This window comes from Somniosus microcephalus, chromosome 9 (assembly GCF_052327205.1).
Source record: "Somniosus microcephalus isolate GS21.2 chromosome 9, FLI_Smic_1.0, whole genome shotgun sequence".
Taxonomy (NCBI): domain Eukaryota; kingdom Metazoa; phylum Chordata; class Chondrichthyes; order Squaliformes; family Somniosidae; genus Somniosus; species Somniosus microcephalus.
In genome coordinates this window covers 150,492,517-150,517,298 of record NC_140995.1, presented here as the reverse complement: position 1 = coordinate 150,517,298, position 24,782 = coordinate 150,492,517, and the positions used below count along the sequence as shown (strand labels likewise).

Sequence of the window (24,782 nt, the reverse complement as noted above, 5' to 3'; positions counted from 1 at the left end):
GGGGAAGAGAGAGGGGATCGGAGGGGGAAAGAGGAGATCAGAGGGGGAGAGAGGAGGTTGGAGGGGGAGAGAGACAGTGGAGATTGGAATGGAGAGAGGAGATCAGAGGGGGAGAAAGAGAGGAAATCAAAGGGGGAGAAAGAGAGGAGATCGGAGGGCGAGGGAGGAGATGGGATTGGGGTGGAGAAAGAGAGATCGGAGAGGGGAGGATAGGGGATTGGAAAGGGGAGAGAGGAGCTCGGAGAGAGAGGAGCTCTGAGAGCAGCGGGAGGTCAGGAGCTCGGGGGGAGGAAAGGTTAGGAACTCGGGGAGGGAAGGTCAGGAACCTGTTGGGGGTAGCACAGTGAGAACAGTGGGGAGGGGGAGGGGGGGAGAACGTGATCCAGGTCTAAAGGGGGTGGATTGAGAGCAAGAACGTGATCCAAATGGGAAAATAGATCACATTCTTCACCCTCTGTTAGGCCTGGATCACGGTCATCCACCCCCACTCCCTTTACACCTGCACCATGTTCGCCCTCTCCTCCGCCCTCCCTCTCCCCCCCTCCCCAGACTGCAGCAGCTCAAGAAGGCAGCTCACTACCACCCTCTCAAGGGCAACTAGGGATGGGCAATAAAAAAATTAATTTTAAAAATTGAGAGCATATTCTGTTTTGGTCCTACAACATGCATAACATTATATGTGTTATTTGCCAGACTCGACTGTTCCAATGTTCTCCTGGCCAGCCTCCCATTTTCCATACTCAATGAACTTGAGCTCATCCAAAACTCTGCTGCATTTATCATAAAATGCAGCAAGTCCCATTCACCCATCACCCCTGTACTCGCTAAACTGCACGGCCAAAAAAAAAATAGAGGGAACATTGAAATATAAACAGAAAATGCTGGAAATACTCAGCAGGTCAGGCAGCATCTGATGAAAGGTCATCGACCTGAAACGTTAACTCTTGTTTCTCTCTCCACAGATGTTGCCTGACCTGTTGAGTATCTCCAGCACTTTGTTTCCATTTCAGATTTCCAGCATCTGCAGTTTTTGCTTTTGTATAGGGGGAACATTGACCACCAACACGTTTAAAATTGTCATCCTCATGTTAAAATCCCTTCATGGTCTCACCCCTTCCTATCTGAACTCGGCAGTGTGAGTGCTCCTAACCCGGGAGGGTGAGCCCTGTCTGTTCTTTGAAAACAGTCGTGTTAGCACTGTTGAGCTCTGGAGCTGGCTGTCACAATGAATAGATCAAATTACACATTGCAAAGTACTTGATTACTCAGGCAGGCAAGATCTCATTACACATTCCAGACCCTTCCGCGACCGGTGGGTGCCGCGGGGGCTGGAGTGCATCATTACCCCGGCCAATGAAATTTTAATTTAATTTGTTACGGTTCTTTTAAAGTTTTATTAGTTACAGTCCTGTTTAATCACCCCAAATCAGAAGAGCACACATTTCAGACAAACTGCTGGGTGTGTCTTGTCCTCCAAGGGGCCCAATCAGAAATCTGGTCTTGCCCTCCAAGGGGACCAATCAGAACTTTGGTGTCACAAATAGTTACAGCCGTCAAAAATGGGTTGCCAATTAATCTCTCCGCTTTAAACAAGCACGAGGTTCGCTGTGACAAAGGTCAAGCACAGCCCCCACCCAATCTTTCAATGGATTTCCCGCCTCGAGCGCCGCGTTCTCTTGTCTCTCTCCCCCCCACCCCCCCAATCAGTGACGGCTTCCCGTACCACGTGACACGACCCTAGGCTGGGCAAAGTAAATCGATCGCGGGCACATCGATCGGACCGGGTCACGTGGCCATCGATCGGTCGGTTTCCGGCTGGTGCCGCGCCGGGCCGGAAGCTGGGCCTGAGCTGGAGCAGCAGCCGCGGCGGCGGCGGAGCGAAGCAGAGCGGGGCCGGATTGTCTGCTGGCGGGTTTCTCTCAATGGCATTTCTCCGCCGCGCAAGATGACCGATTACATCGAGGAGCAGCGCAACGAGCTGGAGGCGCTGGAGTCCATTTATCCGGACTCGTTCACAGGTGAGCAGCCTCCCTCTCTCCCTCTCTCCCTCCCGAGCTCTCTCGGCATGTGTCCGGGCTGGACTGACACACCGGGCTGGGGGGAGGGAGGCAGGCCTCCAATCCTTCAGCAGCTTCCTGGCCCAGCCCAGTGGACGGGCAGGGTGGGAGTGATGGCCACTCGCTTCTCCCCGTCAACATTGACCAAAGTAAATCGGGTCCTTTTTGTGGGCGGCTCACATTCTCTTTCCAGAAAACGCCTGACTATTAAAAACCTGACCTCGTGCATTTTCGCCTCCAGTTCCGCGGCAATGACCATCTCTTTCATCTCATTGAAACGTATAGAATTCTGACAGGGCTAGACAGACTGGATGCAGGGAGGATGTTTCCCCTGACTGGGGCGTCTAGAACGAGGGAGTCTCAGGATACCGGGTAGGATACTTAGGACTGAGATGAGAAATTTCTTCACTCAGAGGGTGGTGAACCTGTGGAATTCTCTACCACAGAAGGCTGAGGAGGCCAAGTCACTGAATATATTTAAGAAGGAGATAGATTTCTAGACACAAAAGACATCAAGGGGTATGGGGAGAGAGCAGGAATATGGTATTGAGATAGAGCATCAGCTGTGATCATATTGAGTGGCGGAGCGGGCTCGAGGGGCTGAATGACCTATCACAGAATCACAGAAACCCCACAGTGCAGATAGAGGCCATTTCGGCCCATCGAGCCTGCACCAACACATATCCCACCCGATCCCCGTAACCCCTACACCAACACATATCCCACCCTATCCCCGTAACCCCACGTATTTAATCCCCCTAACACTAAGGGTCAATTTATCATAGCCAATCAACCTAACTCGCACATCTTTGGACTGTGGGAGGAAACCGGAGCACCCGGAGGAAACCCACGCAAACACGGGGAGAATGTGCAAACTCCACACAGACAGTCGCCCGAGGCCGGATTCGAACCCGGGTCCCTGGCGCTGTGAGGCAACAGTGCTAACCACTATGCCACCGTGCTGCCCCTACTCCTCCTATTTTTCTATGTTTCTGTTTCTGTTTTCTATGGTCAAAATCTGACTCCACAAGCATGGGTTTCCCTTTTTCACTCTGTTAAGCCCTCCTTTAGTGCACTGGGGTGTCAGCCTGGACTTGATCCCACAACCTTCTGACTCAAGTGAGAGTGCTACCACTGAGCCACTGGCTAACACCTGAATTAACTTTATGAATGAGATGGAGCTCAAATTTTAAAGTAGCCTCATTACAAAAATACTTTATTTTTTTTATAAAACGGAATCGACTGAGGGACTGTGGTGGAAAAAAAAAAGTAGCCGTCAATATAAGGTTGGATTAATCAAATGTCTACTGCAAAGGAGTTCACTTGTTAAATCCTGCCAAATGATCTAGGTCTTCTGATTTTTATATTAAAGGGAAGCTAGATAAGTACAAGAGGGAGACAAGAATGAGGTTCTGCTGATAGGGTTAAGCGACGAAGGAGCGATGTCCTGGGGCTGAGATGATTGGCCTCCGACAACCACAACCATCATCTTTTGTGCTAGGTATGACTCCAACCAGTGGAAAGTTTTCCCCCTGATTCCCATTAACTTCAATTTTACTAGGGCTTCTTGATGCCACACTCTTGTCAAAAGCTGCCTTAATGTAAAGAGCAGTCACTCTCGCCTCACCTCTGGAATTCAGCTCTTTTGTTATTGGTGAGTAAGTGACGCTTGATAGCACTATCGATGACATCTTCCATTTGCTGATGACTTAGAGTAGGCTGATGAGGCAGTAATTGGCCAGATTGGATTTGTCCTGCTTTTAGTGGATAGGACATACCCGGGCATTTTTCCACATTGTTGGAAAGATGCCAATGTTGTAGTTGTACTGGAACAGCTTGGCTAGAGACACAGTTCTGGAGCACAAGTTTTCAGCACTACAGCCGGGATGTTGTCAGAGCCCATAGCCTTTGTTGTATCCAGTGCACTCAGCCGATACTGGATATCACGTGGAGTGAATCGAATTGGCTGAAGAATGGCTTCTGTGTTGGTATGGATGTCAGGCGGACGCCGAGATGGATCATCCACTCGGCACTTCTGGCTGAATATGGTTGCAAACACTTCAGCTCTGCCGTCATTGAGGATGGGGATCTTCATGGAACCTCCTCCTCCCATTAGTTGTTTAATTGTCCACCACCATTTACGACTGGATGCGGCAGGATTGCAGAGCTTTGATCTGCATAGCTTGCTGCTTCCGCTGTTTAGCATGCATGTAGTCCTGTGTTGTAGCTTCACCAGGTTGGCACTTCATTTTTAGTTACGCCTGCTCCTGACATGCTCTTCTACACTCCTCATTGAACCAGGGTTGATCCCCTGGCTTGAGGGTAATGGTAGAGTGAGTAATATGCCAGGCCATCAGGTTAGATTGTGGTGGAATACAATTCTGCTGCTGTTGATTGCCCACAGTGCCTCATGGATGTGCTAGATCTGTTCTGAATCTATCCCATTTAGCATGGTTGTAGTGCCACAGAACATGATGGAGGGTGTCCTCGGTGTGAAGACAAGAGGACTGTGTGATGGTCTCTTCTGCTAATATTGTCATGGACAGATGCACCTGTGATGGGTAGCTTGGTGAGGGCGAGGTTGAGTAGGCTTTGATGTGTGCCAATGAAGTAGACAATGTTGTTGAGCTACTTGAGCGTTGCAGCCGTACCCCTCTTGGTGAGTGGTGAGATTGCATCACACTCCTGACTTGAACCGTGTAGATGGGCTTTGTGGGATCAGGACGACGTGAGTCACTCATTGCAAAGTACCCAGCCCCTACTGACCCCCAGGATGTTGTTGGTGGATTTGGTGATTGTGGTGGTACTGTTGAAGTTCAGAGAATTGGATTTTTTCCTTGTTGAAAATAGTCATTGCCCAGCACTTGTGTGCATGAATGTTACCTGCCACATGTCGCCCCACGCTTCATTATCGGAGAAGTTGTGAATGGAGCTGAATGTTGGAATTTTCAGTGAAGGCTCTCTCTTGACCTTATGATAGGAAGAAGGTCATTGATAAAGCAGCTGAAAATTGTTCGGCCTGAGGAACCCTTGGGGACTGTGATGATTGGCCTATTGACAATTGTCCCTGCCTTCCTGTGTGCCAGGTACGACACCAGCCACTTGAAGGGTTTTCTGTTGACTGCCCCAATGACCTCGGGTTTGCTTGGACTCCCTGGTTCCACACTTGGTTAAATGCTGCCTTGATGTCGAGAGCAACAATTCTCATCTCTCCATGTTCAGCTCTTGCACCCATGATTGAATACCCTAATGACATTCTCTGCCTATCGTGACTAATGCCTCTTGGGTGAGGCACCCAAGTCAATACTACAGAAATGAATGGGAGAAAATTGTCAAGAAAAGCCTTGATATTATCGATCTGTTAAATAAATCAGTAGCTCTCGTCATTGGGAAAATTATGAAAGGCTTGGCAAAATGTGACATTTTAAAAACTCCTTTAAGTGTTGTCTGATTCATTTCCTAAAATGATAGACGTCAAGATCGATCTCATTTTTAAATCAGTGTGATAGTCATTCCTAACAAGCGACACTTGCAGCTCTGAGCCTTCCCAAAGCCCTCCACGGATGATGGGATGGGTATTCATGTTTTTTTAGTACTTTTTTTTAAAATTTTGGGAACATCTATATTGAAATTGTAGCACTCAAAGATTTGTCCGTAGCAGTAATGGTGTGCATATTTTTGCAGGATTCCATTTTATAGATGTCACACATATATTGGGTTTAGGTAAGGGATGTGGAATGTTGAAGCATTGAATAAGGGAATACTGTAGCAGTTGCCTTTAATAACCTTTACCTGCAAATGTGTTCTTGTGCAGGACAAGAAAAGGGGCAGAAAGAGGTCCCAAGATAAAGAGCCTCAAGACCGAGCATCTAATTAGACATTTGGATGTTCTGTCCCCTTTGTTGGTCCTTGCCTCTTTTACCTTTTCTCATTCTAGGCCAAGATCTGTTCTTGTACCTGCTTCTATTACATCCTGGTGACTACTTTATTCACTCTTGTTACTCCCTTCACTGCATCCTGGCAAGCATTGCCCTGGTGTCTGATGCTTTATTTTGCATCAGAAATATCATTTGAAATCCATATTTTTTTTATTTCTCTTGAATGCAGCATCTTCCATCTATCCAAACATATTCTTAAAGCTATCTATTATTGCCTGCTGGTGGTGCTGTTTGGGCTAATAAAAACTGCAGCATCATTGGAAGTGGCTTGGATTGTTCCATGAGGAATGCAAGTAGTCAGCAGGATGAAGTAGGTATGATCGTCATTTGGGAGAGGGGGGTAAAGCTAGTCTGCTTCAGGAAATGGACAGGGTCTTCAAATAACACATTTAAATGGTGACTGAGTGTGTGTATATAAATGTTACAGTAGGTCCCAGCCAGTCTACTCTCATTTATATATCACGTATAAAGAATCCTGTTTTGTGTGTGTGTATAGCGCACACTTCATATAACACTTTCCTGTCGATCTTTCAATTTTTAATCCCCATTTCTTGTTTTTGTCTCTGACTCATTCTCTCCCTGTGACTCACTCCAGCTCTAAACCGCCGAGCTGCTGATTTACATCTCCAATTTGCAAGTGGTGCAGTTCGCAACAGCTCTGGCCATCTTGGGCTTAGGTTTTTTGAAGTGCTTACTATGTATTTAGTATCTTTATATTTATTTCATCTAATTTGTAATGTTTAAACCTCTAGAGGGAGGGGTGGCCCTGGATGGATTTCTCTCACTTGCCATGCATTTTGGTGAACCCCGCCAGATGTTTCCTGCATTCCATAATGTTTTGATTCTGCAGCCTTGTCTGGATCCCTACAGATTCCTATATTGCATATATAATAAAAGCAGATTTTGTTGCTAAAAAACAATTTAAGGTCAGGCCTGACATGGACAAGCTGGCCACATTTCCCTGGGCCTGCTTCCTCTCCCCAGTGCTGCTGTGGCTCCTTCTACCCCAGTGCCCCAAGATAGTGGTACCTAATAGACCAGGAGATCCCACACCTCCGTGCTAACAAATCTCAAGACCCTCGCTTCCCACTGTAACCAGACCACTGCCCTTCTCCAGAGTAGATAGATCCTGGTATCTCTCCCTAATGCTCCCAGATCTCCCTTCCCATGCTGCTGCCGGACCTGGGCAGCATCCCGCTTCCTAAAACCCAGGAATCCTCAACCACTGTCAGGTCCCCGGAGTCATCCAGTAAATCTTTAAGGTTAAGAAGGCAAATGGTATGCTGACCTTCATAGCGAGAGGATTCGAGTACAGGGGCAAGGATGGCTTGCTGCAGTTGTACAGGGCCTTGGTGAGACCACACCTTGAGTATTGTGTGCAGTTTTGGTCACCTTATCTGAGGAAAGATGTTCTTGCCATGGAGGAAGTGCAGCGAAGATTCACCAGACTGATACCTGGGATGGCAGGAATGATGTATGAGGAGAGATTGGGTCGATTAGGCTTATATTCACTAGAGTTTAGAAGAATGAGAGGGGATTTCATTGAAACTTACAAAATTCTAACAGGACTAGACAGACTAGATGTAGGAAGGCTGTTCCCGATGGCGGGGGAGTCCAGAACCAGGGGTCACAGTCTAAGGATAAAGGGGTAAGACATTTAGGACAGAGATGAGGAGGAATTTCTTCACCCAGAGAGTGGTGAACCTGTGGAATTCTCTACCACAGAAGACAGTTGAGGCCAATTCATTAAATATATTCAAGAAGGAGTTAGATATATTTCTTAAGGCTAAGGGGATCAAGGGATATGGGGAGAAAGCAGGGACAGGTTACTGAATTTGGATGATCAGCCATGATCGCATTGAATGGCGGAGCAGGCTCGAGGGGCCGAATGGCCTACTCCTGCTCCTATCTTCCATGTTTCTATCTATCCCCATGTCCGACACCCCAGAATCCCTCTTCATATTACTTCCATTCCCCGAACCATCGCCAGTGCTGCCAAAGCATGATAACCCCCCATAACTGCTAACCCTGTATACCCCCCCATAACTGCTAACCCTGTACACCCCCCATAACTGCTAACCCTGTATACCAACTTACATTTTGCTATCATTTTCCTGTGGATCCTGAGTTTTCAAAAAAGGTCAGAGGTAAAGAATTAAATGCATAGCCAGAGGAACATATAAATGAACAAATTAAAGTTTTTGCAGAAACGCAAATACCAGTTAAAATTTTTTTTTTTTTTTAATCCCCAAATCTTGTAATGAAAAGAGAATTTGGTGTATTCGTCATTTTTTAAAATTCATTCTCAGGATGTGGGCGTCGCTGGCAAGGCCATGATTTATTGCCAACCTGCAGTTGCATTGGTGGTTTTGATACAATTGAGTGGCTTGCTGGGCCATTTCAGAGGGGCAGTTAAAAGTCGACCACATTGGTGTGGGACTGGAGTCACGTATAGGCCAGACCGGCTAAGGATGGCCGGTTTCTTTCCCTAATGGACAATAATGAACCAGTTGGAGTTTTACGACAATCAGGGTCACTTACTGATACCATATTTTAATTCCAAAGTGCCATAGTGGAATTTGAACTCATTCTCTGGATTAATAGTCCAGTAACATAACCACTATATTACAATGCCATTTTATTGCTACACTGCAGTGCAACAAGAGGTTTACTGAAATGCAGATTTGATTCGTGATTCTCCAATAGTTGGCATTATTGCTTGTGCTTTAGCTTTATGCTAAGAGCCACTGTCAGAGGGAAAGCCAAAAGGAGTAAAACTACTAAAACTGCATTACGGGGGGGGGGGGGGGAAAGAAATGTGTAATTAAACTGTATTTTAATGGCTTATTTTGGTATATTTTGTGTGAAGCAATTTCTATTAATCTGGACTCTTTTGTGGGTACTAACATTTATTTTTCTTCTAGTGGTGTTGGAGAATCCTACATGTTTTACTATCACTGTAACATCTGAAACGGGTGAAAATGAAGAAAGTAAGTGCCTAAATTTGGTTGAATATGTTTCCAAGTGCTTTATTGAGCACTGAACTGCTGTTTCTTTTCATTCTGTATAAGTGTTAAATGGAAAGCCTGATTGGTTGTGTAATATTTGTTACTGATGCCATATTTGTAATAGATGAAGTCTGGAACTGTACTGGAAAAGATCCATTTGGACCTTTTTTGAAGCCATTGCAGATAATTTGCTCTATGATGGACTGTACACAATTTAAAGCTCTTGAGGGTTCAGAATAAGTACAAAAATACTTTCTCCCACGCCAAAGTAAACTTGCAAAATTACGCACATAACATAAAATTGCAATCTCAATTGCAAAGCCCCCTGAAGTAGTTGGGGTGGACAGATGATATTCCCATTGTTCTAGTAGCATGGGAACTATGATATTTCATACTGTATTTGCTGATCTGTCTAGTTAAAAATTGTAACTAGATATTATCCAGCTTGTTTAAAAATAAAATTGGAGGCATTAGGGGGACCAGGGGCCAATGTAGGTCAGCAAGGGTGATAGGTGAGCAGGACCTAGGATAGGATAGGATACAGGCAGTAGGATATAGGAACAGGAGTAGGCCTTTTAGCCCCTCGAGCCTGTTCCGCCATTCAATGAGATCGTGGCTGATCTGCGACCTAACTCCATATACCCGCCTTTGGCCCATATCCCTTAATATCTTTGGTTAACAAAAACCTATCAATCTCAGATTTAAAATTAACAATTGATCTAGCATCAATTGCCGTTTGCGGAAGAGAGTTCCAAACTTCTACCACCCTTTGTATGTAGCAGTGTTTCCTAATTTCACTCCTGAAAGGTCTGGCTCTAATTTTTAGACTATGCCCCCTAGTCCTAGACTCCCCAACCAGCGAAAATAGTTTATCTCTACCCTATCTGTTCCCCTTTAATATTTTGAAAATTTCGATCAAATCACCCCTTAACCTTCTAAATTCTAGGGAATACAACCCTAACAAGGGTCCTCAATTTAAATAAAGGAAACTACGATGGTCTGAGGAGCGAGTTGGGTAGGATTGAGTGGGGAATGGCGCTCAAAGGGTTGACGGTGGATAGGCAATGGCAAACATTCAAAGACCGAATGGATGAGCTACAGAATTTGTTCATCCCAGTTTGGCATAAAAATAAAACCAAAAAGGTGACTCAACCGTGGCTAACAAGGGAAATTAGGGATAGCATAAGATCCGAGGAGAGGACATATAAATTGGCTAGAAAAAGCAATAATCCTGAGGATTGGGAGCAGTTTAGGAGTCAACAAAGGAGGACAAAGGGATTAATTAAGAAAGGGAAAATAGAATATGAGAGTAAGCTAGCAGGGAACATAAAAACTGACTCTAAAAGCTTTTATAGATATGTGAAGAGGAAAAGATTGGTGAAGTCAAGCGTAGGGCCCTTACAGTCAGAATGAGGGGAATTTATAATGGGAAACAAGGAAATGGCAGACCAACTAAATACATACTTTGGTTCTGTCTTCACAAAGGAGGACACAAATAACCTCCCAGAGATGCCGGGGAACATAGGGTCTGATGAAAGAGAGGAACTGAAAGAAATCAGTATTTGTAGGAAAATGGTGTTAGGAAAATTGATGGGACTGAAGGCTGATAAATCCCCAAGGCCTGATGGTCTACATCCCAGGGTACTTAAGGAAGTGGCCCTAGAGATAGTAGATGCATTACTGGTCATCTTCCAGAACTCGATAGACTCTGGAACAGTACCCATGGATTGGAGGGTAGCTAATGTTACCCCACTATTCAAAAAAGGTGGTAGAGGAAAAGCGGGGAATTATAGACCGGTAAGCCTGACATTGGTAGTGGGGAAAATGCTAGAGTATTATAAAAGATGTAATAGCAGAGCACTTGGAAAGCAGTGACAGGATTGGACAAAGTCAACATGGATTTACAAAAGGTAAATCATGCTTGACGAATCTACTGGAATTTTTTGAGGATGTAACTGGTAAAATAGATAAGGGAGAACCAGTGGATGTGGTGTATTTGGACTTTCAGAAGGCTTTCGATAAGGTCCCGCATAAGAGATTAGCGTGCAAAATTAAGGCACATGGGATTGGGGCAAGGTATTGACTTGGATAGAGAACTGGTTGGCGGACAGAAAGCAAAGAGTTGGAATAAACGGGTCGTTTTCCGAGTGGCAGGCAGTGACGAGTGGGGTACCGCAAGGATCGGTCCTAGGACCCCAGCTGTTCACAATATATATTAATGACCTGGACGAGGGAATTGGATGTAATATCTCCAAATTTGCAGACGACACAAAGCTGGGCGGGAGGGTAAGCTGCGAGGAGGATGTCGGGGAAACTCCAGTACGATTTGGACAGGTTGGGTGATTGGGCAGAAACATGGCAAATGCACTATAATGTGGATAAATGTGAGGTTATCCACTTTGGTGGCAAAAACAGGAAGGCAGATTATTATTTGAATGGCAATAGATTGGGAGAAGGGGAAGTGCAAAGAGACCTGGGTGTCCTTGTGCACCAGTCGCTGAAGGTAAGCATGCAGGTGCAGCAGGCGGTTAAGAAGGCAAATGGTATGTTGGCCTTCGTAGCAAGAGGGTTCGAGTACAGGAACAAGGATGTCTTGCTACAGTTGTACAGGGCCTTGGTGAGACCGCACCTTGAGTATTGTGTGCAGTTTTGGTCACCTTACCTGAGGAAGGACGTTCTTGCCATGGAGGGAGTGCAGCGAAGATTCACCAGGCTGATACCTGGGATGGCAGGAATGACGTATGAGGAGAGATTGTGTCGATTGGGCTTATACTCACTGGAGTTTAGAAGATTGAGAGGGGATTTCATCGAAACCTATAAAATTCTGTCAGGTCTGGACAGACTAGATGCAGGAAGGATGTTTCTGATGGCCGGGGAGTCCAGAACCAGGGGTCATAGTCTAAGGATAAGGGGTAAGCCATTTTGGACTGAGATGAGGAGGAATTTCTTCACCCAGAGAGTGGTGAACCTGTGGAATTCTCTGCCACAGAGGGCGGTGGAGGCTAGTTCATTAAATATATTCAAGATAGGGTTGGATATATTTCTTGAGGCTAAAGGGATCAAGGGATATGGGGAAAAGGCAGGGACAGGGTACTGAATTTGGATGATCAGCCATGATCACATTGAATGGCGGAGCAGGCTCGAAGGGCCGAATGGCCTACTCCTGCTCCTATCTTCTATGTTTCTACGTAACTTGTGTAACCTCTCCTCGTAATTTAACCCTTGGAGTCCGGGTATCATTCTGGTAAACCTACGCTGCACTCCCTCCAAGGCCAATATATCCTTCCTAAGGTGTGGTGCCCAGACCTGCTCACAGTACTCCAGGTGTGGTCTAACCAGGGTTTTGTATAGCTGCAGCATAACTTCTACCCCCTTGTATTCTTGTCCTCTAGATATAAAGGCCAGCATTCCATTAGCCTTTTTGATTATTTTCTGTACCTGTTCATGACATTTTAATGATCTATGTACCTGGAACCCCAAGTCTCTTTGGACCTCCATTGTCTTTAGCGTTTCACCATGTAGAAAGTACCCTGTTCTATCCTTTTTAGTTCCAAATTGGATGACCTCACATTTGCCTACATTGAAATCCATTTGCCACAGTTTTGCCCTTTCACTTAATCTATTGATATCCTGTTGTAATTTTATGCTTTCACCTACACTGCCTGCAATGCCGCCTTATCTTTGTGTCATCGGCAAATTTGGATATATGGTTTTCTATGCCATTATCTAAGTCGTTAAAAAATATTGCGAATAGTTGAGGCCCCAACACAGATCCCTGCGGGACACCACTAGTCACGTCCTGCCAATTAGAGTACCTACCCACTCTCCCTACTCTGTCTCCTGCCGCTCAGCCAATTTCCTAACCAGGTCAATAATTTGCCTTCAATTCCATGGGCTTCTGCCTCAGTTAACAGCCTCTTATGTGGAACTTTTCCAAATGCCTTCTAGAAGCCCATATAAATAGCATCCATAGACATTCCCCTGTCCTACTTCAGTCACCTCCACAAAAAATTCAATCAGGTTTGTCAGGCATGACCTACCTTTCACAAATCCATGCTGACCTCTCTGATCAACTGAAAATTTTTGAGGTGTTCAGTCACCCTATCCTTACCCAACAACAGATGTTAAGCTAACCAGTCTATAATTCCCTGGTTTCCCTCTTTCGCCATTCTTAAATAGCAGAGTGACATGCACAATTTTCCAATCTAAAGGAACGGTTCTTGAATCAAGAACACTTTTGAAGATTATAGATAGGGCATCTGCAATGTGCTCACCTACTTCCTTTAAAACCCTAGGATGGAAACCATCTGGTCCTGGGGATTTGTTACTCTTTAGTGCCATTATTTTCTTCATTACTGTTATTTTACTTGCATTAATTTTATTGAGTCCCTGTCCCTGATACAATATTAGTTTCCTTGGGATTTCCAGCATGCTATCCTCTTCCTCTATTGTAAATACTGACACAAAATAATTATTCAACATGTCCACCATTTCCTTATTATCATTGACAATATCACAGATATCAGCTCTTAAGGGGCCAACATTGTTCCTGACTGCCTTCTTTTTCCTAATATAATTGTAAAAATTCTGTGTTAATTTTGATATCCCTTGCAAGTTTCTTTTCTTACTCCCTTTTTGTAGCTCTTACTATCTGTTTTGTGACAATTTGCTGTTTTGTATCTTTTCCATTCGACAGGATCTGTGCTATTTTTTGCAATTTTGAATGCTTTTTCTTAGTTTTATGCTGTCCCTTACCTCTTTAGTCATCTGTGGCGCTTTTTTTGGCAAGTAGCGCTCTTGCCCCTCAGGGGTATTAACTGGAAGAGCTGAAGGATTCTCGATGCGCTGAAGTTTATGCAGGAATAGTCTAATCTGGAGGCAAAGATGATGGTTTCAGCAACAGATGGGCAGAGGCAGGTGGCGCTACATAGGTGGAAATATGTGGTCTTTGTGACAGAGAGAATATGGGGTTGGAAGCTTGGCATGGTCAAATGGGACAAGGTGCAGCATGTTGAAGAGGAGGTGGCCAAGGATGGATCCAGAGTTAATGGTGCAGGAAGTGAAGCCATTGCTAGAGATGCTGTGGCTATGATCAGATAGGTAAAAGTGGAACTAAATGAGGGCAGTCCCACTTAGCTGGGCAACAGAGGAGCGGTGTTGAAGGAGGATGGTGTGGTCGACCATGTCAAAGAAGGAGGATGGTGTGGCTGACCATGTCAAAGGTTGCAGAGCGGTCGAGAAGGACGAGGAAGGATAGTGCACCACAGTCACTGAGCTTGTCATTTGTGACTAATTAGGGCTGCTTCAGTACTGTCGAAGGGGTAGAGACCTGATTTGAAAGATTTAAACACTGAAAGATGGGTATAGATTTTGGAGGCAAGAACGCATTCAAGGACTTTGGAGAGGAAGGGGAGGTTAGATATGGGGTGGTAGTTTACAAGGACATGGGTCGAGGGTGGGTTTTTTGAAGAGGTGGAGTGATGATGGCGGCTTTGAAAAGAAAAGGAACAATGTCTAAGGAAGGGGGGAACCATTTAACCGTCAGCTAGCATGGGGGCCATGTTGGGAAGGAAGGTGCACAACAGTTTCATGGGAATGGAGTCAAGGTACTAAGAGGTGGGTCTCGTGGACAAGATGAGCTCCCAGAAGGCATACGGGGATTTAGGAGAGAAACTAGAGAAAGATGAGAGTTCAAGGCAGGTGGAAATAACGGGAAGAGGGTGATGCAGTAGAGCCAGCTGAATGGACTGTTTCGATTTTCTATTCCTGGGACAAGGTCAAGCTGAGTCTGTCCTGCTCAGAGCGCTGCAGCTGAGGAGCAGCCTTGGCCCTGGGCCTTGACTTTCCCTGGTCTCAACCCCATAAGGGTCTTCCACAGCTGAACAAATTTAATCAAGTTAAAGTGATGGTTCCCTGGGGCTAAAATCCGTTCGTGCCTGATTCTACGCATATTTGCTTTATTCTTAGTTATTCAATTAAAATAATCAGCTCGTCTCCACAGAATCCATAGGAGAATTGCTTCCCATAGATGAGCATCAACAGAATTAAGTGAAGTTGCAAATTGTGTAAGCTTTAACTCTTGGCTAGATAATATTCAGCTATTTGAACCTGACCAACGGTTCCACCACAGACTCAATTCACGTACGAACCGAGGTCAAGCAAGGCTGTGTCATCGCACCAACGCTCTTCTCGATCTTCCTTGCTGCAATGCTCCATCTCGCCCTCAGTAAGCTCCCCACCGGAGTGGAGCTAATTTACAGAACAAACGGGAAACTGTTCAACCTCCATCACCTCCAGTCCAGATCCAAGGTCGTCCCATCCTCTGACGTCGAATTACAGTATGCAGACGACGCTTGCGTCTGCGTTCACTCGGCGGTCGAACTCCAAACCATCGTCAACACATTCACCGAAGCATACGAGAGCATGGGCCTTGCACTAAACATCCGTAAGACAAAGGTCCTCTACCAACCTGCCCCCGCCACACAGTACTGCCCCCCGATTATCAAAATCCACGACAAGGCCTTGGACAACGTGGACCACTTTCCATACCTTGGGAGCCTACTGTCAACAAGGGCAGACGTCGACGACGAAGTCCAACACCGCCTTCAGTGTGCCAGTGCAGCCTTCGGTCGCCTGAGGATGAGGGTGTTTGAAGACCAGGACCTCAAACCCGGCACTAAGCTCATGGTCTACAGAGCAGCAGTGATACCCGCCCTGCTGTATGCCTCAGAGACATGGACCATGTACAGCAAGCACCTCAAAGCACTGGAGAGGTACCATCAACGGTGCCTCCGCAAGATCCTGCAAATCTATTGGCAGGATAGGCACACCAACGTCAGTGTTCTCGCTCAGGCCAACATCCGCAGCATCGAAGCTCTGACCACGCTCAATCAGCTCCGATGGACGGGTCACATTGTCCGCATGCCCGATACGAGACTCCCAAAACAAGCGCTCTACTCGGAGCTCCGGCACAGCAAGAGAGCTCCAGGTGGGCAGAGGAAACGCTTCAAGGTCACCCTCAAAGCCTCCTTGAAAAAGTGTAACATCCCCACCGACACCTGGGAATCCCTGGCCCAAGACCGCACAAAGTGGATGAGAAGCATCCGGGAAGGCGCCGAACACCTCGAGTCTCTTCGCCAGGAGCAAGTGGAAGCCAAGCGCAAGGAGCGCATGTCGACCCAAGCACCCCACCCACCCACCTCTTCAATCACTGTCTGCCCCACCTGTGACAGAGACTATAGTCCAATGCAGGACCTAATCAGTCACCTGCGAACTCATTTTTAATGTGGAAGCAAGCCATCCTCGGTTCCGAGGGACTGCCTAAGAGAAGATGATTTGCATGTAAATAAGGAGGTGACAGTTGAAAGTTCTTTATTTGTCCAAAACTAAAACTTCATGGCCCGGATTTTCCAGGGCCTATGACCGTGTACGCACTGTAACTGCCCTGCAAGTTCTGGGTTTCCACTTGCGCTTTGCATGTGCAAAAACCCGGAACTTGCAATCTGTCGAATGGTCTCCTTCTGTGCCATTATGACTCTATGACTATGACTGTCAAGTTTGCGCTTGACAGATCCACCGCATCCCTGGGAAATGGGACATCTGCTGGCGGAGAGTTAGGCTATTTGCCCAACTACTGCCCAGCTAATGCCCGTGAAACACTTATGCCTGGTAAAAACGGGCGTAGGGCCTTCTTTTACCAGCGTAGAGTTTAAATAAATATATTTAAAAAAAAAAAAAAAAAAATTATTTAAACATTTAAAAAAACTTTAAAATTAGTTATAGGTTATTTTTAGCCACTTTTAAAACATTTAAACTTATTCAAAATATTAATTTTTTGTTTTAAATGTTTAATTTAATGTATTTTAATTAATTTTGAACATGTAATTTATTTTTATTTAACCGGCGTGTAATTGTGTTTTTTAGGTGATTCCTATTCATGCTTATGGGGAGTCCGTATGTAAATGGAATCCTCATATCGTAATTAGGATCCCCTCTTTGATTGGTTGGCCTGGCCCACGTCATCCCAGGGGCACTTGCGAACCGCGTGCGCTCTGGGATATGTGGGCCTTTACGCAGGCGTACGCGTAGAGGCCCAGGAGCGCAAGTGTTTGAACTTCCAGGGCCATCAGGTAGGTTCTTTTCTTGGGGTTCGGAGGCATTCTCCCACAGGAAGCCTCCGACCGCAAATTCAGGCCCATTAAAAATTTCTGTACTTAATCGTAGTATGGGAGGATGCACCTGTTTGTCCAGCAATTCTCTAAGTTAGTGCGTGAGGGACCTGCTTTATTGTTCCTGGAGAAATTTAGTATGCTTGCTGTACTATGCTTTTGATAATTTTTGGATTTGTCTCAACAAATTGATTCCTAATGTGAGTGAAGTTTGGGCCGCTTATTTTAACATTTCAGTTTGCATTTGATTCTCATACACTGTAGTATCAAAACATTACAGTATTTTTCTTGCAAAAATGTTCAACAGCTACAGGTGACACATTCTAACCATTTGCATGTGTTCTGTAGCAAGCCTCAACTTACTCTACCTGTAATAACTTAATAACCCTATTGCCCCATAAATGCATCTAAAGTCTCGTTATCTGTACCTCCTTTGACTGCATTTGACATTTTTCTGCAGTTTATTTTCTACAGCAAATAATCTGTATTTGCAGCAGTTATGAGGTGATCATTTGGAGGCAGTGTGATAGAAATACTAAACTATTGGTGAATCCTGATTATTTAACATTGATCTATTCGCCCAGAATTTGCTGAAAAAATAACGGCATCTGAACGACGCACACCGTTAGTAATGTGTCGACAAATCGGCCAGCAATTACGGTGAGGAAGAGATAACCTATGAGTTGCTAGCCGGTTTGCGCTGCTCCGCTGTTAGCTTTGTGAAAATGGCATCTCGTACTTAACCTCCGTGATTTTCATGAAGTTGCTGCATTTGCACATGAATTGCCCATTAAATGCGCCACAAAGTTAAGTAGTAATTAACAGAATAAGTACCTTTTTGAAAACCTGATCATTGTTAATGACTGCCATTCAACCTCTTGCCCAGAAAGTGAACAATTAAAAGTATGACGTCTCATTCCTTCAGGTTATGAATTGCTGTTGGATTTTTAAAACGCCAAATTTAAAATGTTTACATTTTTTCTTTGTCTTTTTTTCTCTCTCAATCCAATCCCAATCTTTCATTCCCCCTCTATTACTCTTTTTGTACCTGATTTGACATTAAATTCACCCTTCTTCTGTTTATTTCTCAATCATTTAATTTTATTGGTTAAGTAGATACACAGTTTGTCCTGTTGTTCACCAAGGTCCCAGGTGCACTTCCAGCAACTTTGTGGGCAAAAAAAATTTGTGCACAAGCAAGTCCGAGGCTCACTGTGATGCCCCACTCCAGCAAAATCTGGGCCATTGTAATATGTGCTTATAATGTAGCATAAGTGACAGCAATTTAAAATTTAAACACAAATGTTTTGGCTGATTTTCAGAATATTGCTGGTACCATAATTGAGTAGCTGGTTGGGAAGTGTGAAGAACTGAAAATAAGTGTACGGCTTTAAATAGCAAATAACCAGGGTTAATAGATGTCTTTTTTTCGACTGATAACTCCGCTTTTTTGCATTGAGCTAAATACTTTTCTTCCCAATGTAATTAACAGCGCACTTTTATTTAAAATTGCCAACCAAATCAATAAATAGCTCTTTAAAAAATGTTAGAAGTAATTTTAATTGATTTATAAAAGTGGAACTCATGGTGGTTAAAATTACAATTCTTTATGTAAGTAATTTAACTTATTGGCAGCAAATATAGGGACACTAAACAGCCTTGTCTCTTTGGTTTAATTAAATTGGATATATAGGCCCGGATTTTCCGGGGCCTGTGACCACATACGCAGTGAATACACGGCTGTAAGTGCCCCGCACGTTCCGGGCTTCAGCATGTGCGAAAACCCGGAACTTGCAATCTGTCAAGTTTCAGCCGGACAGATCCACCGCATCCCCGGGGAATGGACATTGGCTGGGGGAGAGTTGGAGCGAATGCCCGTGAAACTCTTACGCCTAGTAAAAGCAGATGTAGGGCCTTTTACCAGCGCAAGAGTTTAAATAAATATTAAAATAATTTAAAAAAATTATTTAAACATAAAAAACTTTTAAAATTAGTTATGTTATTTTTAGCCCCTTTAAACATTTAAATTTTTCAAAAAATGTAATTTTTGTTTTAAATGTTTAATTGTATTTTAATTAATTTTGAACATGTGATTTATTTTTATCTAACTGGTGTGTAATTGTTTTTTAGGGAATTCCTATTCATGCTTATGAGGATTCCGTATGTAAATGGAACTCCATAAGCATAATAGGGATTCTCTGGCCGTGTGATCCCGGGGGCGCTTGCGAACCGCATGCACCCCTGGGATATGTGGGCCTTTACGTATGCGTAGTGACCCAGGAGTGCAAGTGTTCGAACCTCCGAGACCATCAGGTAGGATCGTACTTTTCTTGCGGTCCAGAGGCATTTGTCCGCGAGAAACCTCCGAACACAAATTCAGGCAGGCCCAATGTAAATCTAGGCTTTTCAACATGATGCTCTCTTGTGTATATTTGCATATTGCGACCTTTTCCAGAATGCAGCCATGCATTTTTCCCATTCACAACATTTTGGGAAGAAATGTCTCTGCTTAATCAATCTTAATAAAATATTAGAAGTATGGGGAGGGACTGCATAGCAGATAGATCAGTTGAAGCCATATCCCTCTTCTCCAACTTCTCTACACTAAAAATGCTCTTGGATGAGGTATTATGCAAAGTTTTAGGCGAGGAAGAATATTTGGAGCAAAAGATACTTAAAATTGCTAGCATATAGTGCTCATAAATCACAAGATATACATTGAGCCTGACATTTTCACAACAGAACTTGGGTATGTTTCTTTTAGTATAAAAATGATCATGTCTCTTAGCTAGTTATAGAACAAAATTGATAATTCTAGCAACAATTGCTTGTCTGTTGTGTCTCTTGCTTAAAAGAAATGAAAAAAGGGAAAAAAAAACTATTATTTCATTTTCATCTTCTACCTTCATTTTTACCCTCTTACATTCCAAGCCCTGAGGCATACATTTTGGTGTCCTTAATGCTTCCAATTCCATGTGCCTCCCCCTCTTGTCTTGCAATAAATTGGGATTGTGTCCCTTGTCAAAAAATACTAAATACTGCTTTATTGTCAAAGTGTTGAACATTTTTTTTGAATTCTTGGTTTGAGCTTTTCCAACAAAATCACAGAAGGAGGCTGTTCGACCTGTGATGTATGTGGGCTTTCTGAAAGAACTATTTATTGTCCCATTCCACTGTTCTCTCCCAAAGCCACTAGATGGCAGCTTCCATCATGCAAATGGACCCCTTCAGAAGTTTTGCTAGCCTATTTTTCCAGATCTGGTATAAATATCCTAACTTGTATACATTTTCTAATTATACCTTCGTCCATCTCCACCATGTATGGATTAAGGTCTGGATTTTTTGCCTTTGTAAACTATTATTTCATGTTTAAAGTTGGATGCAGTATTCAAAGTGAGACCAACGTATTGCAAGAATCAGTATTTTCGAGTTCTTGTCCATGCAAGAAAAATAATGTAACGTTCTCAAATATGAAACTTGATGCACTGTAATGAGAATCAAATGCAATATGAAAAATGAAAATATGCTCAGGAATCCTGTGCTAAATCAAACTGCATTTCGCTTCTTATTGCTACCAAACCTCAGATTATTCCCTTTGTAGTACTATCAAACCTCAGAGCCATTCCCAATGCTACCAAAGCTCAGCAACCACTTAACATCTCCCTAAACCCCTCCCTCTCCACTACTGTTTAGCTCCTATACCTATTGCCAAACTGCTATACATTCATTTAATCTTCCTGTGACTAAAGAAATTGAGACAAAAATTAAATACATAGTCAAGGAATGTATAATAAGTCAAGGTCACTCTTTACAGCTTTTGCAGAAAAATATTCATAGAATTTAATTCCCAAAACACTGGTAAAATTTCCAAAATAAAAAAGGAATTTGACACATTCATTCAGTCACCATAAATTGGTGCCCTGATAATGCATTGTACATTACAGGAAGATGGTTGTGGTGATTGAAGGTCAATCATCACAGTCCCAGGACATCGCTGCAGGAGTTCCTCAGGGCAGTGTCCTAGGCCCAACCATCTTCAGCTGCTTCATCAATGACCTTCCCTCCAACATAAGGTCAGAAATGGGAATGTTCGCTGATGACTGCACAGTGTTCAGCGTCATTCACAATTCCTCAGATAATGAAGCAGTCCATGCCTGCATGCAACAAGACATGGACGGCGTTCAGGCTTGGGCTGATAAGTGGCAGGTAACATTCGCGCCACAGAAGTGCCAGGCAATGACTATCTCCAACAAGTGAGAGTCTAACCACCTACCGTTGACATTCAATGGCATTACCATCGCCGAATCCCCCACCATCAACATCTTGGGGGTCACCATTGACTAGAAACTTAACTGGACCAGCCACATAAATACTGTGGCAACAAGAGCAAGTCAAAGGCTAGGTATTCTGCAGCGAGTGTCTCACCACCTGACTCCCCAAAGCCTTTCCACCATCTACAAGGCACAAGAAGCTCGACACCATCCAGGACAAAGCAGTCCATTTGATTGGCACCCCATCCACTACCGTAAACATTTACTCTCTCCACCACTGGCGTACCGTGGCTGCAGTGTGTACCCTCTACAAGATGCACTGCAGCAACTCGCCAAGGCTTCTTCGGCAGCACCTCCCAAACCCGCGACCTCTTCCACCTAGAAGGACAAGAGCAGCAGGCGCATGGGAACACCACCACCTCCAAGTTCCCCTCCAAGTCACACACCATCCTGACTTAGAAGCATATCGCCGATCCTTTATCATCGCTGGGTCAAAATCCTGGAACCCCCTACTTAACAGCACTGTGGGAGTACCTTCACCACACTGACTGCAGCGGTTCAAGAAGGCGGCTCACCACCACCTTCTCAAGGGCAACTAGGGATGGGCAATAAATGCTGGCCTTGCCAGCGACGCCCAGATCCCGTAAGCGAATAAAAGAAAACATGGCATAATATTCCTATCGTTGTAAAATGGCTTATCTTTCGACTCACTGAATAATGCTGAGGGAAATCTGCTAGTCTATTAAAAGAAACCTGTTGCACAAACAGTATTTCATCCCCAATATTGACTACAACATTGCATCGTTCACCCAACATTTTAATCTGTGGCTGGTGAACATTATTGATCTTGTGGGGTAACAAAATAATTAACTTCTGACGAAAGGTCATCGACCTTAAACGTTAACTCTGTTTCTCTCCATAGATGCTGCCTGACCTGCTGAGTTTCTCCAGCATTTTCTGTTTTTATTTAAAATAATTAACTTATTCAGTAGTCTTGGGTGCATTCTTCTCTGTCTCGCTGTCAACATTTTAACACCTAGCCATTTTTTTTAACTGCCAAGCTCCCTCCATTACTCCTGATAGGATTTTTTAAAAGATGTCATTATATAGTTATGCCTTTTATATTGAAGCCAATTTGGGCAATATTTAAGAAGTAATTATCTAAAAAATTGATTAAAAAATATTGAAAGTCACAAGAAATTGGAAGAGAGAGGATAGCTCAAATGGAGCTGGCATAGACACAATGGGCAATTAGGCCTTGTATGCTGAAATTTCTTCAATTTTATTGCTGTACTAATTCTGACATCTGTTCTAAATTGGACAGCAGTGATACCTCAAGTTTAACTTAAGTGTGAGACTGAAACTACTTTGCACTGATGCTGCACCTTTTGAATCATGCTTGTATTAGGCTAATAAGTTTTACTATAATTGCAACTTGTACACGTTATTGTAAACCTGAATTTGTCCTGGTATGTAATTTTTGTAGGTACTGTAGCCTATTGAATATTTTATTACATTCAATAATTGTCTTTTAATAGCTGTTGAAGCAACCCTCCAATTCACGTATGTAGAACAATATCCAGATGACCCTCCAATTTTTGAAATCAGTGGGCAAGAGAATCTTCAGAAGTCTGATGTCACAGACATAATGACACTATTAACGGAACAGGTAAGTGAATTAAAGCTATTGGGCAAGTTTTCCTTTTTTTTAAGCATCTGGGCATCATCGAGTAGGTAGAGTGCATCAAGGAAAATAGGACAAGGAGAATCACACTCCTGTAACAGCCCATTTTCTGTCCATTATGGGTGTGTGATCCTTCTTGTCTGATCTAGAAGAGACCAAGTAACAGGTTACAGGCAATGCTTCATCCTTAACAAAAGAAAAAGTACCCAGCTCTGCTTTAATATTGCAAATATTAAAGCAGTGGTACAAACAGTCTTGTGAACACATATGTTAAATTACTTTGAAAAAAATAATGGAGCTGCAACTTCACATTTATATATTGTCAGTGACGAACAGAGGATTTTTTTTGCTGTTGCCTTTTCTTTTCTTTTGTTCCTCATTAGCAACCACATAGGTTACACTCACCACTGAACTCAAGTCTTCAACCGCCTGAATTTCATAGAATAGTGCAGCACAGAAGGAGGCCATTTGGCCAATCGAGTCTGCGCCGGCTCTTTAAGAGCCAATCCAGTTAATCCCACTCCCCTGCTCTTTCCCCATATCCCTGCAATTTTTTCTCCTTCAAGTATTTATCCAATCCCTTCTGAAGGCTACTATTGAATCTGTATCCACCACTGTATCAGGTAGTGCATTCCAAATCTTAACCACTTGTTGCATAAAAAGGTTTTTCTTCATGTCGCCTCTGGATCTTTTGTCAATCACCTTAACTCTGTGCCCTCTCGTTATCGACCCTTCAGCCATTGGAAACAGTTTCTCGTTATTTACTCTGTCTAAATCCTTCATGATTTTAAACACCTCTATCAAATCTCTTCTTACCCTTCTCTGCTCCAAGAGGAACAACCACAGCTTCTCTAGTCTATCCATGCAATTGTATTCCCTCATCCCTGGAACCATTCTAGTAAATCTGTTCTGTACACACTCCAAAACGTTCACGTCCTTCCCAAAGTGTGGAGCCCAGAATTGGACACAATACTCCAGCTGGGGCCAAACTAGTGTTTTATATAGGTTTAGCATAACTTCTTGGCTTTTGTACTCTATATACCTCTATTTATAAAGCCCAGGATCCCATATGGTTTATTAACTGCATTGTTAACCTGTCTTGCCAGCTTCAAAGATTTGTGCAGAAGTACCTCCCCCTGCCCCCTGGGTCTTTCTGTTCTTGCACCCCCTTTAAAATTGCACCATTTAGTGTATACGGTCTCTCCTCATTCTTCCTACCAAAATGTAACACCTCGCACTTCTCTGCATTAAATTTCATTTGCCATGTGTCCACCCATTCCACCAGCCTGTATGTCGTCTTAAAGTATATTGCTATCTTCCTCACTGTTTATTATACTTGCAAGTTTCTTGTCATCTGTAAATTTTGAAATTGTGCCCTGTACCCCCAAGACCAAATCATTAATATTTATCAAAAACAGCAGTGATCCTAGTACTGAACCTTGGGGAACCTACAGTATAGCTCCACATAGTGCGAAAACAGCCATTCACCACAACTCTGTTTTCTATACGTTAGCTAATTTTGCGACCATGCTGCTGCTGCGCATTTTATCGCAATTTAATGCTAAAAGTCAGATCCTGAGATGTGTGTGCATCACATTAGTGATCCCATTACACGCAAGGCCTGATTGGTGCGCTGTATTCTAATATGTGAGATAT

At 43.8% G+C, this 24,782-nt stretch overlaps 1 protein-coding gene across 1 annotated transcript in view; it reads left to right on the top strand.

Moving 5' to 3' along the window:
- The first annotated feature begins 1,773 nt into the window (after positions 1 to 1,773).
- Positions 1,774 to 24,782, top strand: part of rwdd1 (RWD domain containing 1) — a 38,544-nt gene continuing 15,535 nt past the window's right edge. Inside the window, exons 1-3 of the mRNA XM_085997367.1 lie at positions 1,774 to 2,018; positions 8,920 to 8,985; positions 22,981 to 23,111. Coding sequence (XP_085853493.1) covers positions 1,946 to 2,018; positions 8,920 to 8,985; positions 22,981 to 23,111 — 270 coding nt within the window. The 5' untranslated portion in view covers positions 1,774 to 1,945. The remainder of the gene's footprint in view (positions 2,019 to 8,919; positions 8,986 to 22,980; positions 23,112 to 24,782) is intronic.